Source organism: Gossypium hirsutum, chromosome D02 (assembly GCF_007990345.1).
Source record: "Gossypium hirsutum isolate 1008001.06 chromosome D02, Gossypium_hirsutum_v2.1, whole genome shotgun sequence".
NCBI lineage: Eukaryota > Viridiplantae > Streptophyta > Magnoliopsida > Malvales > Malvaceae > Gossypium > Gossypium hirsutum.
The window spans coordinates 38930674-38946689 of record NC_053438.1 but is presented as its reverse complement, the minus strand read 5'-3'; the positions used below and the strand labels follow the sequence as shown (position 1 = coordinate 38946689).

At 32.2% G+C, this 16016-nt stretch overlaps 1 protein-coding gene across 2 annotated transcripts; it reads left to right on the top strand.

Moving 5' to 3' along the window:
- Window positions 1-4176: 4176 nt before the first annotated feature.
- LOC107887012 (receptor-like protein 4) lies at window positions 4177-10848 on the top strand. 2 transcript variants are annotated; one of them, XM_041088536.1, is made up of 9 exons: window positions 4177-4336; window positions 4434-5474; window positions 6512-6662; window positions 7086-7157; window positions 7322-7390; window positions 7799-7867; window positions 8516-8593; window positions 9511-9719; window positions 10269-10848. In XM_041088536.1, exons 1-9 carry the CDS (start codon window positions 4261-4263, stop codon window positions 10373-10375), a joined length of 1872 nt encoding a protein of 623 aa, XP_040944470.1. In that variant the 5' UTR covers window positions 4177-4260; the 3' UTR covers window positions 10376-10848. The 2 variants fall into 2 exon arrangements, with proteins under 2 accessions (XP_040944470.1, XP_040944469.1); XM_041088535.1 differs by having other exon boundaries at window positions 10266-10848.
- Window positions 10849-16016: the final 5168 nt, after the last annotated feature.

Below are 16016 nucleotides of genomic sequence, written 5' to 3'. Positions count from 1 at the left end.
TCCACGTCAGCGCGATGTCAGGAGACGTGTCAGCAAATCGCGTCCACGTCAGCGTGCTTTGCTTACATGGACACAAATCGCGCCTACGAGGACGCGATTTTCTGACACATCAGCAAAACGCGTTGATGTCCACGCGACTTGCTGACACGTCCCTTGACATCGCGCTAACATGGACGCGATTTTGGGGAAATGGCCCATTCCGGTAAATAATAAAATACCGGACCTATTTCGATAAATTTTAAAAAAATAGGGCTTTTATGTGTAATTTGCCCCTTTTTTTGGTATTTTGCCCCTAATAATACATATTAATGTATTACTGTAATATGTAGCTCAAATTATGTATTGTAGTTAATATTCATAATATTGTAGCTCAAATTGTCAATCCGTCTATACTATTGTACTAATAATATATATTAATGTAATATTGAAGAGTTAATTGATTAAAAAAATAAATGCAACAAGTACAAAAAAGATTCAAAATTGTTACCAACAAAATTTGAACCAAGGTACTAAGGGAAAAGAGCAAGCATCTTAACCAACTAAGCTAAACTAATTAATTGACATATTATAAAAATACTGTTATTATCTTAATTATATTACTTACGTTCTAATGATTTATCGGACCTATTCCATACACGTGTCAAATTAGAAAAAATAATACAATAATTCTGTAAAAAAAACCCGGTGTTTACTTCAAATAAATAAGGAAAATAATGATTTGAATGTTTCAAAATTCAATTTTAAACCAAAAAAATCAAAATTTAATGGCAAAAAAGGATCTTTTTCGACGAAAACTGCGGCAAACCGCCTTCGACAGTTTGTCAGCGCGTAGATCTCGAAAAGTTATTCGAAATAAAAAAAATCGTCTCAATCGGACAACCGAGCCAAAAGTTATGGCCTTTCAAAGTTTTTCAAGCTAAAAAACATAAATTGTTCATGAATTATTGCTTCCACGTCAGCAAATCGCGCTTTCGTGGATGCGATTTGTTGCCACGTAAGTAATCGCGCTGACGTGGACGCGATTTGCTGACACATACCCTGACATCGCTCTGACGTGGACGCGATTTCGAGAAAAAAGGCCAATTCCAATAAATAATAAAATACCGGGCCTATTTCGATAAATTTTTAAAAGTAAAACTTTTATGTGTAATTTGCTCGTAATTTAGGCAACCATATTTTAACATTGAAATAAATACATAATTACTGAAATACAAGGTCAGTAATTATCGGAAAAAGGATTCACCTCATAACAATAAATAAAAATGATTACAAGTGGCACGGATAACAATATCACTTTTCATGAAAACAACATCTCACTAACTAATTTTCCTAAAATGCATGAAAGTTTTTTTTACCCTATGATGCATAGGTTGATTTTGTGGATTAATTAAAATATATTAAATTAATGTATGTTATTTTTCTAATAAATTCTCAAATAACATAAGTAAGAAATTAAAATAAAGTAATTGAAATTTAAAATATAAAATATGGGATATAAAATTAATTTGTAAACAGTACTAAAAGATAATTTTAAACTACATTTAAATATTTAATTATATTTTAAATTATTTTAAAATTATTTAAAAGCTTTTAAATTTCTTATAATTTTTAATAAAATTTAAAATTTATTTTAACATTATTGAAAATAACGTTAAATTTCATATAAATTTTAAATTTTTTTAAAATTATTCTTAATATTAATGTAATTAAATATTGGAATATAAATAAATAAATAATATTAATTTAAATTTTATTATTTTTTAATATGGATTGAAATATATTTAAAGTGAATTCTAAGAAAACAATCATCTAAATTATTTATCCACTTTTAAAAAAGTGGGGTTTTATTTGAGCACTTTCAAACAAATTTTACTCTTATTTGAATACTTTAAAAAGTTTAGCTTTCATTCGAGCATATTTTCTTATTTATTTATAAATATTAGACTCTTATATGAACATTTTGAAAAGTTCAACTTTGATGTGAGCAATCCAAAAAGGTTGAACTTAGCTTATGAAATAAGAGAATTAATTTTATACTTTTATTTGTTTATTATTTTTTCATAGACTCTTTTTTTTAGATGGTATGATATAAGCAAGAGATCTGAATCAATATTATACCCCTCTAATCTTGAACTCTCTTATTATACTTCTATCCCTAAAATTTCTTTTTTTAGTTTATTGATAAAACTCCAATCAGTATACAATTCATCAGAAAACAAATTTTCTGGTGTGAAAAAATATATAATTTTGTATCATTTCCCCAAAAGTTGCTAAACTGGGTGGATACGTAAAAGATATTTTTTCTTTTCCATCACTTTGACATGTATAAAAAAAATATTGTGACATATCATTTTTTATAGCATTTTCAACCCGGTCATTTTTTATATATCGCAAAGGTCGATTCAATCGTTTAGAATAAAAAAGAAGTGTCACAAGAGGTTTTTCACAGGAATTGATCGCATATAATAATTAAAAAATAAATTAAATTGAAACCAAGTATATTAAATAGTTTCATTAGTTAATACGAAATCGTAATTACTAAAATATAGGAAAAAGTGTGGGTTTTTTATTAAATTATTATAAAAAATTAAAAAATAACTAAAATATTATAACTTTTTTTATTTACCAAAATATCATAAATTTTTTTATTTACCAAAATATACCAAAAAAACTAAAAACCTGCAAAAAAAAAAAACCTGTGGCGGCACCAAAGGTGCCAAAGAGATTAGCGGCACCAATGGTGCCAAAGGACTAAAATGTAGCTATCTGCAATTTCAAGGACCTAACATGCAAATTTACTATTTTGAATTTTGAAAGTGAATTGTTGGTGGGGCGCACTAAAATTGAAATGTGGCTAATTGTCTTCTAAGCCCTCCTTATTTTAATTAAGTAATAAACTCTAATTAGTTAAGTGATAATTAAGATACTTAGAATTCTAATTAAGTAATAACTCTATTTTAATTTAATAAACTATTCTCATTTAATAAACTCTAATTTAATAAACTCTATTTTGGTAATTTGATGAGAATAGTTTATTAAATTAAAATAGAGTTATTAAGTAATTTGACGAGAATAGTTTATTAAATTAAAATAGAATTATTACTTAATTAGAATTCTAAGTATCTTAATTATCACTTAACTAATATTAGATTTAATTAAAAAAATTAATAGAAATACCAGGCATGCTTTATTGAAAAGCCAGAAGTAATAATAAAACCGATCACCCATAAATGTAACCCAAATAGAAAAAATAAATTATAATTATAAGCTATTCTCATCAAATTTAGTAAATTTTTTAAATAAACTATTCTCATCAAATTACCAAAATAATATATAAAATGCGAATTAGTTTATACTTTTTTAAATAGCTTTACTTTAGGTAAAATATATTTACTTTAATAATAAAATAAAGGGGTTTTATGAGTAAAAATCATAGATTAAGAGCTTATTTAACTACAAAAATAGGTTGAGAGCTTGTTTATTAAATAAAAAAGTGAGTTAAAGGGGGAATAAAAAGAAAATAAACAAGCCACAGGTTTTTTTTTGCAAGTTTTTATTTTTTTGGCATATTTTAGTAAATAAAAAAATTATAATATTTTAGTTATTTTTTATTTTTTTATAATAATTTAATAAAAAATCTAAAAAGTGTTCACTTCGTAACAATAAATAAAAATGCTGACATATTGCGCGGATAACAATACCACTTACCACTTTTCATAAAACCAACTTTTCACTAACTAATTTTTCTTAAAATGCATCAAAGCCTTATTTTAGATAATATCTTATTTTCTTAATTCTGCATCGCACGGGTTAATTTTGAGTATTAATTAAAATATATTAATTTTTTTTAAATTAATATAAATAATTAATAGTAATTATTTTTAAATATTAAAATCAATTTAATTAAATATTGAAATATAAATAATTAGATAAAGAATAGTGATTTTACATTTTATTATTATTTAATATGAATTGAAATATATTTAAAGTAAATTATAAGAAAACAATTATTTAAATTATTTTCAAAAAGCTTTTACTTTTCCAATTTGAGGATTTAGCAAATTGATTTTATACTTTTTATTTATTTATAAAAACAATATTTTTAATTGGTATTATGTAAACAAATTGAGAAGTGTGAATTAATATTATATCCCACTAATCTCGCCCTCTTTTACTGTCTGACTTTATACTCCTACTTTATAGTGTCAATGTCCAAAATCAAATCCCCCATTTCCCATTTTGTTTCTCTCTCATTCCACCATGTCCTTCCTCGTCCTTTTCCTGCTCTCCTTGGCTCCCCTCTTCCACTCTTCCTCCCCTTTGCCCTACCCTTACAGTAAGCCACTCCCACCACCTTTTGTTTTTTTTTTCCCTACTCTCGCTCACTATCTGCTAACTGCTGCTATTTTATTTTGTTTTTCTTTTCTTTGCAGACACTAGCTTCCACATTGACTGCGGCAGTTCCACTCCTTCCACCGACTCCTACAACATCTCTTGGCTACCCGACAAATTCTTCACTGGCGGCTCCACCTCCGTGGTCTCCGAGCCCCTACATTTCCATCTTCAACACGAAAAGACTCTCCGTTACTTCCCACTCTCCTCCGGTAAGAAGAATTGCTACAATATCCCCCTTCCTGCTGGCCGTTACTACATCCGTACTTTTACCGTTTACGACAACTACGACGGCAAATCCCATTCCCCTTCCTTCGACGCTTCTGTCGAGGGCACTCTCGTCTTTTCCTGGCGCTCTCCTTGGCCCGAATCTCTCACTCGAGATGGCGCTTACTCCGATCTCTTTGCCTTCGTCAAAGACGGTCAACTCGATTTATGTTTTTACAGCATTGCCACTAACCCTCCCGTCATCGCTTCTCTCGAAGTCGTCCAGATCGACCCTTTGTCATATAACTCCGCCCAAACCGGCGACAGCTACATTCTAGTCAACTATGGGCGGCTCTCTCCCGGTTCATCACAATGGGGACCCGGTTTCACATCCGACCCGGACGCCTTCGGCCGCTCCTGGCAATCCGATTCCGATTACCGAGCAGGAAAGTCGGAATCCGCTAAAGTTATAACCACTAAAGAAAAAATAACCGGTACCGAGAAAGCGCCGAATTACTTTCCCATGAAATTGTACCAATCGGCGGTGACAATTGAGGGACGTCTGGAATACGAATTACCAGTGGATGCAAAGCTTGATTATTTGGTGTGGTTTCATTTTGCGGAGATCGATTCGACGGTTAAAAAGGCAGGGGAGAGAGTGTTCGATGTGCTGGTCAACGATAAGAATGTGAGTAGAGTGGATATATTGAAGGAAGTTGGGAGCTTTGCGGCCTACAGTTTAAATTATACGGAGAAGAATTTGAGCAGTTCTGTGTTGAATGTGAAGCTGTCGCCTGTGGCAGGGGCTCCGTTGATCTGTGGGCTTGAAAATTACGCCATGGTTCCAGCTGATTTGGCCACGGTTCCTGAACAAGGTAAAGATGCTGAATTTTTATTATTTATACGAACTTTTTAGTGATCTGCATGTTAAGCTGAAAGCTGCGTATGAGAGTTTGGTTGGTCCTTGAAATCATTAGCTTTCTATAGGAAAATTAGACTTTTTGGGTAGTTAATTTGATTAGGAATGGTGGTGGGTAGGATATGCGATTTTTTTTATTTATCTGAATCTGCAAATTTACCTAAAAGTCCGAACCTATTTATTTTCCGCAAATTAACCGAGAGTTAAATACATTTTATCTGTTGGATATCCGAATCTGAAAAAATCCAATTTCGAAATTTTCATTTTTTTTATATCCAAATCCACACATCTGAATTCAAATCTCCTAAAATTCTGAACTTATAATCTTATGTATATGAAGTCAAAATTATAAGCATTTTGTAACCAATGAATTTGGATATCGAAATCCACATCGGTTATCCAAATAAGTAATGCACCCTTGGATTATGGAAAACCAGGTATCTACCCAAATCTCTAGTGGATGGTAATTTTAAAATCTGAATCCGCCAAAAAGAAAACAGATCGGATATCCAAATAGCTTTCTATTTAACATGTGATTATAATAACTATTATTTTATTAAAGTAGGTGCCAAGGGGAGATCGAGTTCTCATAATGAAAACTTAAAAAGTTTGAGTCTGTGTTCCATTTATTAATATTGCCCTAAGATATGTTAGAATCACTTACGAAGGATGGCCATATTGTCACATGTATTCATCTAGTGGGTTAAAAACTTCTAGATGGTTGTGATAAATGTGTGAGTTTGGCAAGAAAAAAGGGGAAATATGCTTGTCCTTGTTCTAATTTCCTTGGAAACTGGAGCAAATCCTTAAATGGGCCCTATATTGCGGTTGGTGTTAAAGATCAGGACTTTGAAGGAACTGATTCAATAGTTCTCTTGGTTTAGAAAATGAATAGATAGAAAAAGTTCACATGTAAATAATGTTTGTGCTGAAGAGAGAAGTTGGGATATATATTTTTGAAATGGATGTGTTACTTATTTGGCAATCTTGTAGTGGTCGCAATGAAAGCATTGAAAGATTCACTCTGTGTTCCTGACCGAATGGGTTGGAATGGTGATCCATGTGCTCCTACTGATTGGGATGCTTGGGAAGGAGTTACATGTCATACTAACAAGAATGGAACTGGCCTTGTCATTACTCAAATGTAAGTTCCGCCTTTGCTTCTATTTGACAAACACAACTCTCATACTTGAATCAAATAAAATTGGAAAAGTATAGACAATAGTAAAATGTGATAAAAATAGGAGCTTAGAGATGGAGTAATTACTTGTTGAGAGGAATTATTGTGCCAAGATGTAGACTTAGAATAAGAGACGGTGATACAAGAGAATCAGGAAGGTAATGTTTGAGAGAAATGTAAACATTGTAGAGAGAAGAAAAAATCAAAATGTTTCTGGATTATGTTGCAGAGGTTCTTTTTTTAGATAGCTATAAATTTCACTTTATTTGGGACATCATAAGTCCATTTACTATTTATTTTTGTGTGACTGGTTATAACTGTACCAGAGCCAAAATTTTATGTTTTTTATGCTTAGATCTATATATATTGCCCGTGCATGTATTACAGAGAACTTGGAAGTCAAGGCCTGAAGGGTTATATCAGTGAGCAGATTAGTCTCCTGTCAAACTTGATTAATCTGTAAGTATTAGCTGTGAAAAGTAAATGATTTATTAAGCGTTATTACCTTTCTGACTTGTTTCATTTGTGGAGCATTTAACTCATGACTTACAGTCTTTCATTGTTGCTTCCTTTGGAATTACTTGTCTTGTTATTGGAATTTTCATTTCTTTTAAATTGTTCAGGAACTTGAGTACTAATTCTTTGGATGGCACTCTACCAATTGGGCTTGGACTAAAATCCCTTGCACGACTGTAAGTTCTAATTCTTTTATTAATTTGAAGTGCACTGTAGACTCTTATAACGGTCTGTCTTTCTTTTTCTTTTGTTCCCTTCTGCTAGGTGTGCTTTTACCCTTAACTGGCTAAAATATTGTTTTATCACAGTTTGTGCTGTAGACTTCTGGAACAGCCTTTTACAGTAGTGGCTTTTCCCTCCTGTTACATTGTTTTTGTCGTAAGTGGCAAAAATACGGATTGGTCATAGTTTATCTATTTGCATTTTCGTTGTGCATATTGGAGATTAATAGTTTTTCATTTTTACTTTTCCATGTCCTACCATTCTTTTTCGATGTTTCTTCAAGATGGTGGCTTAATCATCAGATCCATGAGTCAACTTTTTTATTGAATTTAATGTATTGCCTTTGACTTGTATTTTTGCAGGGATTTATCCGATAATCAATTCTCTGGTTCCATACCGGAAAGTTTAACATCTTCAAATCTGCAGCTTGTGTACGTGTTGTCCCTATTGTTTTTAGAGAATTCAACACAATTTCATTTTCTTGATACATAATTGTTCCGTACATGCTTAAGATTTCTTTTATTCATATGAAATAAGCATATTATTAATTGTAATTATTTCAATACGATTTTGATAAAGATGATGATGTGCTAAGCCTTTTCTGACGAGGTGGGACAAGCTTTATGATCATATTGCATGGTTTTTCTTTTGAATATGGTCATATTTTTAGAAGGCAAAGTAAAATTGTGGTCCATTTTTATAGTTTCACTCAATCTCATTTTTGCCTTCCTCTTAACATCATGTATATCTTCCACTGGATCACCTACCATCATGGTGCATTGGAAGGTCTATTTCATTTAGATGTCCAAACCGCCTTAAAACACGGTTCTCTATCTTCGTTCTCAATGCGTTTAAGTCCTCCTTTCAGTCCGTTGTAGATCATATTGCCTGAGTAGGATTTGTGGACATTAGGAGTGACATTTCCACCTATTTCCTGATGCTTTTTGAAAATTGAGCTGATTTAACTAATTGGTCCCCTTTTTACCTATTTTAAACTCTTCCACTCTCGCATGTGTCCATCTATTCCTATGGCATGGTTCCTTGCCATTAACATTACATTTTGCTTATTCTTTTGTCAGGAGGCTTAACAATAACTTATTGGAAGGGAGAGTTCCGGAAGAACTTTACTCTGTTGGTGTGCACGGAGGGACTATTGAGTATGTCATATTTTTTAATTTGTTCTTTACTATGGAGGAACTGTTTTCTGGTTCACATGCATATAGATGTCAATTGTTTGTCTTTACCCATTCTGCATGCATATAGATTTCGATTGTTTGCATCCTCGTACTTTTCCCCTTTTTGTACATATCATCACTCTGTTCATTTCGTTTAGTTGCTTAGAGGAGATTCCATGGCTTCATTTATTCTTCACTTCTGGTGGAAAATTTATCTCTTTTTTCCTCTTTGATCATAACTGTTCAATCTCATGACAACCTTTCCTATTACATTGCATTAAAAGCTAACCCTTGTTGTTTTATGTCCTACATTTTTTATAAAATTGCTTGAAACATTACTTTTGGCCTGAGATATAACTTGACACTCTTCCACCAAAATAATAACAATAATAGTAAAAGGAAATTCTTGTATTATGACAAATGAATGGATTACCATGGCTGTTAACTTGCTTGCAAGGAGCTATCTTGTCTGTAAAAGTTTGAAAGCTTGAATTGGGTCAGTAATTGCTTCAAATGAGTTTAATATTCTCAAACCTAGCTAAGCTTGGTACTCTAGCTTGAGTTCGTGTCTGATACTGTATGAGCTATAGTAGTGTTCATTGAGCTGAACCTAAGTAGCTCACACTTGATGTACTTACACTGGTAACTAATATGTGGGTTAGATGCCGTGATTGAAGCTATACAGTTGATCAATTTAGCTTTTGCTTTGATTGATGCGTGTTTTTCTATTAATTTTGTTTTTTGCAAAAAAGTAAAAAGAAATAGCTGAAGCATCTCGATCAAATGGAACCTTATTTGTACCTACGAAATATATGCCTAAAGTTGCCAACTCAATTTTATAAATAGCTATATTTTTATACAGATTTTTTATATAGTTAACTGTGATTTATTTCCTCCAGTCTTTCTGGTAACAAAGGCTTGTGTGGAGTTCCCCCTTTACCGGATTGTCCCCTTTTTTGGGAGAATGGTCGCTTGTCAAAAGGTGGTAAAATTGCAATAGGCCTATCATGCTTCCTTTTTGTTGCTGTGCTGCTGCTGGTGATCTACTTATTCTGTATCAGGCGGGGTAGAAATGATTATGATTTTGGTTTACCTTCAGATTTAATATGTAAGTACCATCTCAGAAGTTCGGTTTTTATCAGTTGCCTCAGCTTGATTTTTGAATTAGCATTAATATATATATTATACATTTATGATGTCATTACATTTATTGCCCTATCATAAATTTTGACTCTCACTTTAAGATGCAAAACTTACATCTGATAGGCTAGAAGGGCACTCTTAACTCCAAAATTTCAAGGCTAAATTTAACTTAAATCATTTAACTTTAGTACCAATAATGCATTTGCTTCCTGTTTTGGGAGCTAGCTATCAATCACTAAAGGAAAATTAAGAAAATTTCCAATCCTAAAAGCTAAAATTGATTCGACCCATCAGTGGGGTTGATATCCAAACCTGGCTCTGATTCATGGATTGAATAAATCTGATTGAGTTAGAAATTGAATTCATAAGAACTATTGCATTTTGATTGTTGTAACAAGGCTACACTTCAGTTGTTGCTTGTTTGTTTGGTTTAATCTGCTTTTGTTTCAACAGCAAATTGACTGATGCTGCGATTGTGTGTGATAAAATTGTTTGTTGGTGTTGTTTGCAGCAGTTGCTGCGAAGAGGAACAGGTATCAAAGACAGAAGTCATTGATGCTGCTTGAAATGGAGAGTCAGCACGCCAAGGGGTTGCCATCAGTTCCCCTCAACCCCCATTAGTAGTCAAACAGCCAGCTTTGGAAAGGAGACATTACTGGTTTTCGTAGTTTTCCACTCACACATGAAGAGGGCATATATATATATAGATTAGAGGGGGCGCATGCAAATTAAATGCAGTGCAGTTATATAGGGAATACCATAAAATAAAACACGTGAATGAATTTCTATACTGAAAAAGGAAAGAAAAAGACAAAAAAACCAAGAGTTGGTGGATTTGGATTTGACCAACGAAATGGGGCCTTAGAAAGTCGCATTCGCTGTTGAAATGCATTGTATCTCAATTCGCCTTATAGTTTTTCCAATTGATCAACAAAAGGGTATAAGGTGGTCAGTGTATGTGTTAGTCATAACCCTTTTTTTGTGTGTGACATTTGGTGAGCAATGCAATGCATGGGGTCATAAATATCCACACGTGGATTATGTAAATGAGACCACTAATTTATTGCCAAGAGGTCCAGGTTGATTCTACTTAATTTTTTTTACCTCATTACTGTCTCAATACTCTTTCACCTCTGGATTTAGGGTTTATATTTGGTTGTTTCTGCGGTCAATTGTAGAATTGTTAACCATCGTGTGTGAGTTGTGTCGTTTCCTCGGTAGTTCATTTCATTGCCCAAGGTTACATGTCTTCTGAATAATTCTTTTTCCCTCTATCTGATTGAGTTGTTTTTGTTGGTTTGTATAAAGAAAAAGGGATCCAACAGAAGAAATGTGGTAGTGAATTTGTTTTTCCTATCTTCGCATTAAAAAAGGATTACTAATAGATTAGAAAAGGTAGAAGGTTAGTTTAATTACAAACATGATTTGACATTTTCTTTTTCTTTTTGATGAAAACATGTTTGACGTTAAGTTTTCAATATTTCTTTAAAGCATGAATTTGCTAAAAGAAAAAGTCAAAAGTGGCTCATTCTATCACCCCCCCCCCCGGTTAAATTTGTAATAAATGCGATGGCAAAATATTCCAAATCCCATAAGTTGATTTTGTTTGGGCGCTTTTTTAAAGGAAAAAGGGGTTGGTGGGTGCTGAGTAGGACGTGTTTTCAATTAAAATTTTTAAGTTTTATCGTCTGAAAAGTTTCATCATAAGATGTAAATTTTTTTGAACAATTTATAATAGACTAAGTAATCAGAAAAGGTTCATTTTCAAGGAAAATTATGGAAATGAGCAGTTTTTCTTTATAATTATAGGAATGGTTTGATTTCCCTAAAACGCGCTGAGTTGAAGTCATTTTCAGGGGAAACACAGAAAAGCATGTCCAACTCAGCGCCTTTTTCCCTGCTGATATGTAAAACGCGTCCACGTCAGAGCGCTTTAGTAAAGCGTTTTCACGTAGGTGCGCTTTTGCCTGTGCTCCAACGGTTAATTCCAACGACTATTTCATCTAGCCATTGGTCCCTTAATGGTAAAAAAAAAGGAATAACCCCTCCCTCCCCCCAACAAACACATTTCTCACAATTCTCTACTAGGTACTAGTGTGCCTAATTAGTGTTGGATCTGATGTCCTAAGTGTAATATTTTTGTCTAAGTATAGTTGTAATTTTTTTAAACAAATTGGTTCATAAAATTATTCATGAATTACATTAATACTTTGTATATTGTCCTCATATGATTTTTGCATGTAAAGCAAAAAAAAAAAAAAAAGAAGAAGAAGAAGTAAATGTTAACTCATTGGTTTTCTAATGTTTAACTAATACTAAGCAGTATTATGTGGTCGGATCGTAATACAAAAAAATAACTTATATTAGTAGGCGAACCTAAACATGTCATTAGTTTAATCGAAAATAAGTAAATCAATTGAAAGACTACTATGTACTCTATCAAGTCCAACTGGGGAGATTTTTTTTATCTAAGGCATCGGAGTGGATGACTCCTAAAAGATAGAGACATAAATGTGACTGATTGGACTGACAATACATCGGACTGGACCCAAGAAGAATACATCCTGAATCCATTTATAGATTTATTCACTTGTAACATTCATAGTGTGGCCTACTTAAATCCTGAGTGGATGACGGACTATGTATGCATGACTCATATGGTTTGATGTAAGTAAAAGCCTGAGTTCAAATAGATAAGGAACCAAAAGTTGGTGCGTTGGGTATACGGCTTCTGCAGTATGTAGCGTCATTCAAAATAGTGGAATTATAACCCAAGACATGGGTAAATAATATTCTCTCATTGGCATTACATGGTTGATGAAAAGTAAACATGGTCACGAGTCGTTCGTCTTTGTGATGAATGACTTAATTACTATTTGATAGTAATTGACTTTTCATGAAGGAAGATATAATGGTTACCATGAGATAAAATAGGATTATATTGAGAGAACGGATATTATCCTAAAGAGATTAAGAATGCCCTATGAGGGTAACATACTTATGACAAGGTCATTGGACGAGCACTGATTGAGTTACTTTCATAATGGTATGTCGTTAGGGAGAGCACAGTCACAATACTATAGTGGAATGACCGTGGCTAAATAAGTTTATAATTAATAGACGAAAAGTTGGAATTTAATTATAAATCATTTGAGCTCTAATTGCATATGTCCAATCGATCCCTTTGCTAGCTCGTTGAAACAGGAAATGGATTGCATGTTGAATCAAATGAACATAAATGGATAAAAATGGTGAAAATAGAGAACGGGAAACATTTGGAAATAATTATGGTTTTCTCCAAAATGAAAATGGAAACATTTAAAAATGAATTTGTTTTCTCCGAAATAAAAATGACCTGGAAATGAATCTATGTTTTTCGAATTAAATAAAGTTCAAAAATGGAAATAAATCATTTAGTCATAATGGACCTTTGAATGCATAAATATTAAATATATTTTTTCATAGATTATTTTACGGTAAAGTTGTAATGATTTTAACGAAATTAGAATCGGGTTGAGAAGATTATTTAAATGGAAAAAAATTGAGATGTTTATTTTGGGAAATGGAAAAATAAATATCGGGTTGGATCAAATTATAAAGTACTAGGTTAAAAGTCTAGGAAGTACTTGTAATTGGACTCAATATGGGAGAGGCCCAAAAGCCCCTCATGTTAAAGGGAGGGATGACAAACCCTAGTATTTTTAACTAGGGTTGTCGCCCCTTATACTTCTAGTTGGACTAGGAGTTCATTTTTTTCTAGTTGAAATAAACTTCTTCAATTCAACAAGAGTTCTACTTTTTCTTACGATGAATATATGGTATCGCAAGGACTAAATATACAACTTGAAGATATTGTTACTCTGCCCAAAATAGTGAGAGTTTATTCTCAAGTATTAAATCTATTTTCCATAATAATAATTCTGTCGGTTTCTATTGAGAAGAGATTTTTGTTTTCAAACTAAAACAAATAAAACTATTTCTGGTTCAGTGTTTGATTCGAATCGTTCGAGCCCACACTCAAAGCAGTTCGTGGTACGAGAATAGTGGAGAAGGTCGTTCGGTTGAAAGCTAGGAACGACAAGGATCCATCTATTCGAAACTACATGTGCGATTTCAGTAAAGGGTTTATCGGTATAAATATCACAAACTAGCTCGATTTTCAAAATTTTAATTTTTTGCTATGCAAGAAAATCGTTTTCAAATTAGATTTTTCCCAATAATTAGTAGTATGAAGGAAATTTGCTAGTTGGAATATTCTTGACAACTATGGTTATCTAGAAAATGGTAAGTTTTGGATCTTATAAAGGGGAAACTAGCATGTTGTTGGAGTTGAAGCTATTGATAAGGTCATTTCATGTTTTGTAGACATTGTTAGACATGGCCCTTTAATACTCATCTCAATTGTGTATGGTAGTAATTTTAGTAATGAAAGAAGGGATCTATGGAATTGTTTGCAAGCACTAAATTCTAGGGTTAGGAACAAACCTTGGGTTATTGTATGAGATTTTAGTTTAATCTAACATCCCAAGGAAGGCTTAAACTTTATTGTTTCCCAATTTATCACTATTGATATGCACGAACTATTAGATTGTCAAAAGAAATTAAAAGTTCTAGATCACTAATTTATTGGCCCCTTCTTCAAGAATTGGTACTACATTCTTAAGGAAGTTGGATAAAGTGTTAATCAACTTAACCTGTCACAACTACTTTCTTAGCTCAATAGTGGAGTTCCTTTCTCTAAATGTTTTGAATCACTCTCCAGGGCTAATAAAACTTAAAGCAGTAGTGTTAAGTCCTCCAACTTCCCATATATTTTTTAGTTTCTGGACTAATCACCTTGAATATAGTAAGGTGGTGGAGAAATCCTAGATGGCAATCTAATGCAAAAAAAATTCAATAAACTAGAGAGATTGAAGGTAGAGCTAAGAAAATTTAATAGTGTATTATTTTTTTAAAAGATTTCTAGTAGATTTTACGAAAAGAAGAAAATGGAGAATATTTAGCTTTTGAAGTTAAACCAACCCCCTAGTGATCTATTCAGGAAGAGAAAAAGGTGTAACAAATTTGCATGCATTGTTATCTACTAAAAGGAAATTCTTTAGACAAAAAAATCAATGGTATAATGGGTCAAAAAAGGAGATCAAAACACTGCCTTTTTTCACAAGCAAGTTTTAATGAATCAAAAAATAAGTACTATCCAAATAATTTATGATAGGGAGGAAAATGGATACTTTTAAGCAAATTACTATCGAAACGGTAAGATTCTTCAAGCAAACCTAAGGTTTAGAGGACCCTAATGTTGTTAGTATACAAGATGACCTTATGAGAGATTTATTGTAGTTCTTAATAGCAAAGGAAATAAAGAATGTTCTAATTGTTGGAAAAAATCTAGTTTGAAAATAGTTTTCTTGCATAACGAAAAATAAAAATTTTGAAAATCTAGTCGGTTTGTGATATTAATAGCAATAAACCCTAAATTGAATTCGCACATATGTTTCCAGCTAGACAGATCCTTTTCGTTTCTGACTTTCAATCGAATGACCTTCTCCGCTATTCTCATACCACGAATTGCTTTGAGTATGAACTCGAACGATTCGAATCAAACACAAACAAGAAATAGTTTTCTTTGTTTTCGTGTGAAAAAAAAATCTTTTCCCAATAGAAATCGACAGAATTGTTATTCTGGAAAATAGATTTAATACTTGAGAATAAACTCTCACTATTTCTGGGCAGAGTAACAATATCTTCAGGTTGTATATTTATCCCTACCGATGTCATCTATTTATAGGAAAAAGAAGTAGAACTCTTGTTGAATTGAAAAGTTTATTTCAACTAGAAAAACGAACTCCTAGTCTAACTAGAAGTTAAAGGGTGACAACTCTAGTTAATAATACTTAGGTTTCTCGTCCCTCTCATTAAATATGAGGGACTTTTGGGTCTCTCCTATATTGGGTCAAATTACAAGTACTTCTTGGACTTTTAACCTAGTACTTTATAATTCAATCTAACCCGACATTTTTTTTCTTATTTCTCAAAATAAACATCTCAATATATTTCAATTAAATAATCTGCTCAACCCAATTCTAATCCTATTAAAATCATGACAACTTTACCGTAAAAGAATCTATGATAAAAATATATTTAATATTTCTACATTCAATGGTTCATTATGGCCAAATGATTTATTTCCATTTTCGAACTTCATTTAATTCAAAAAACAAAAATTCATTTCTAGGTCATTTTTCATTTTCATTTTCATTTT

Bases quoted from the DNA above. Each gene is read 5' to 3' on its own strand.
- LOC107887012 (XM_041088535.1), top strand. From the start codon at position 4,261: ATGTCCTTCCTCGTCCTTTTCCTGCTCTCCTTGGCTCCCCTCTTCCAC. The intron at 7,868-8,515 runs GTACGTGTTGTC...TTCTTTTGTCAG, and splicing joins TCTTCAAATCTGCAGCTTGT to GAGGCTTAACAATAACTTAT. The intron at 8,594-9,510 runs GTATGTCATATT...TATTTCCTCCAG, and splicing joins GTGCACGGAGGGACTATTGA to TCTTTCTGGTAACAAAGGCT.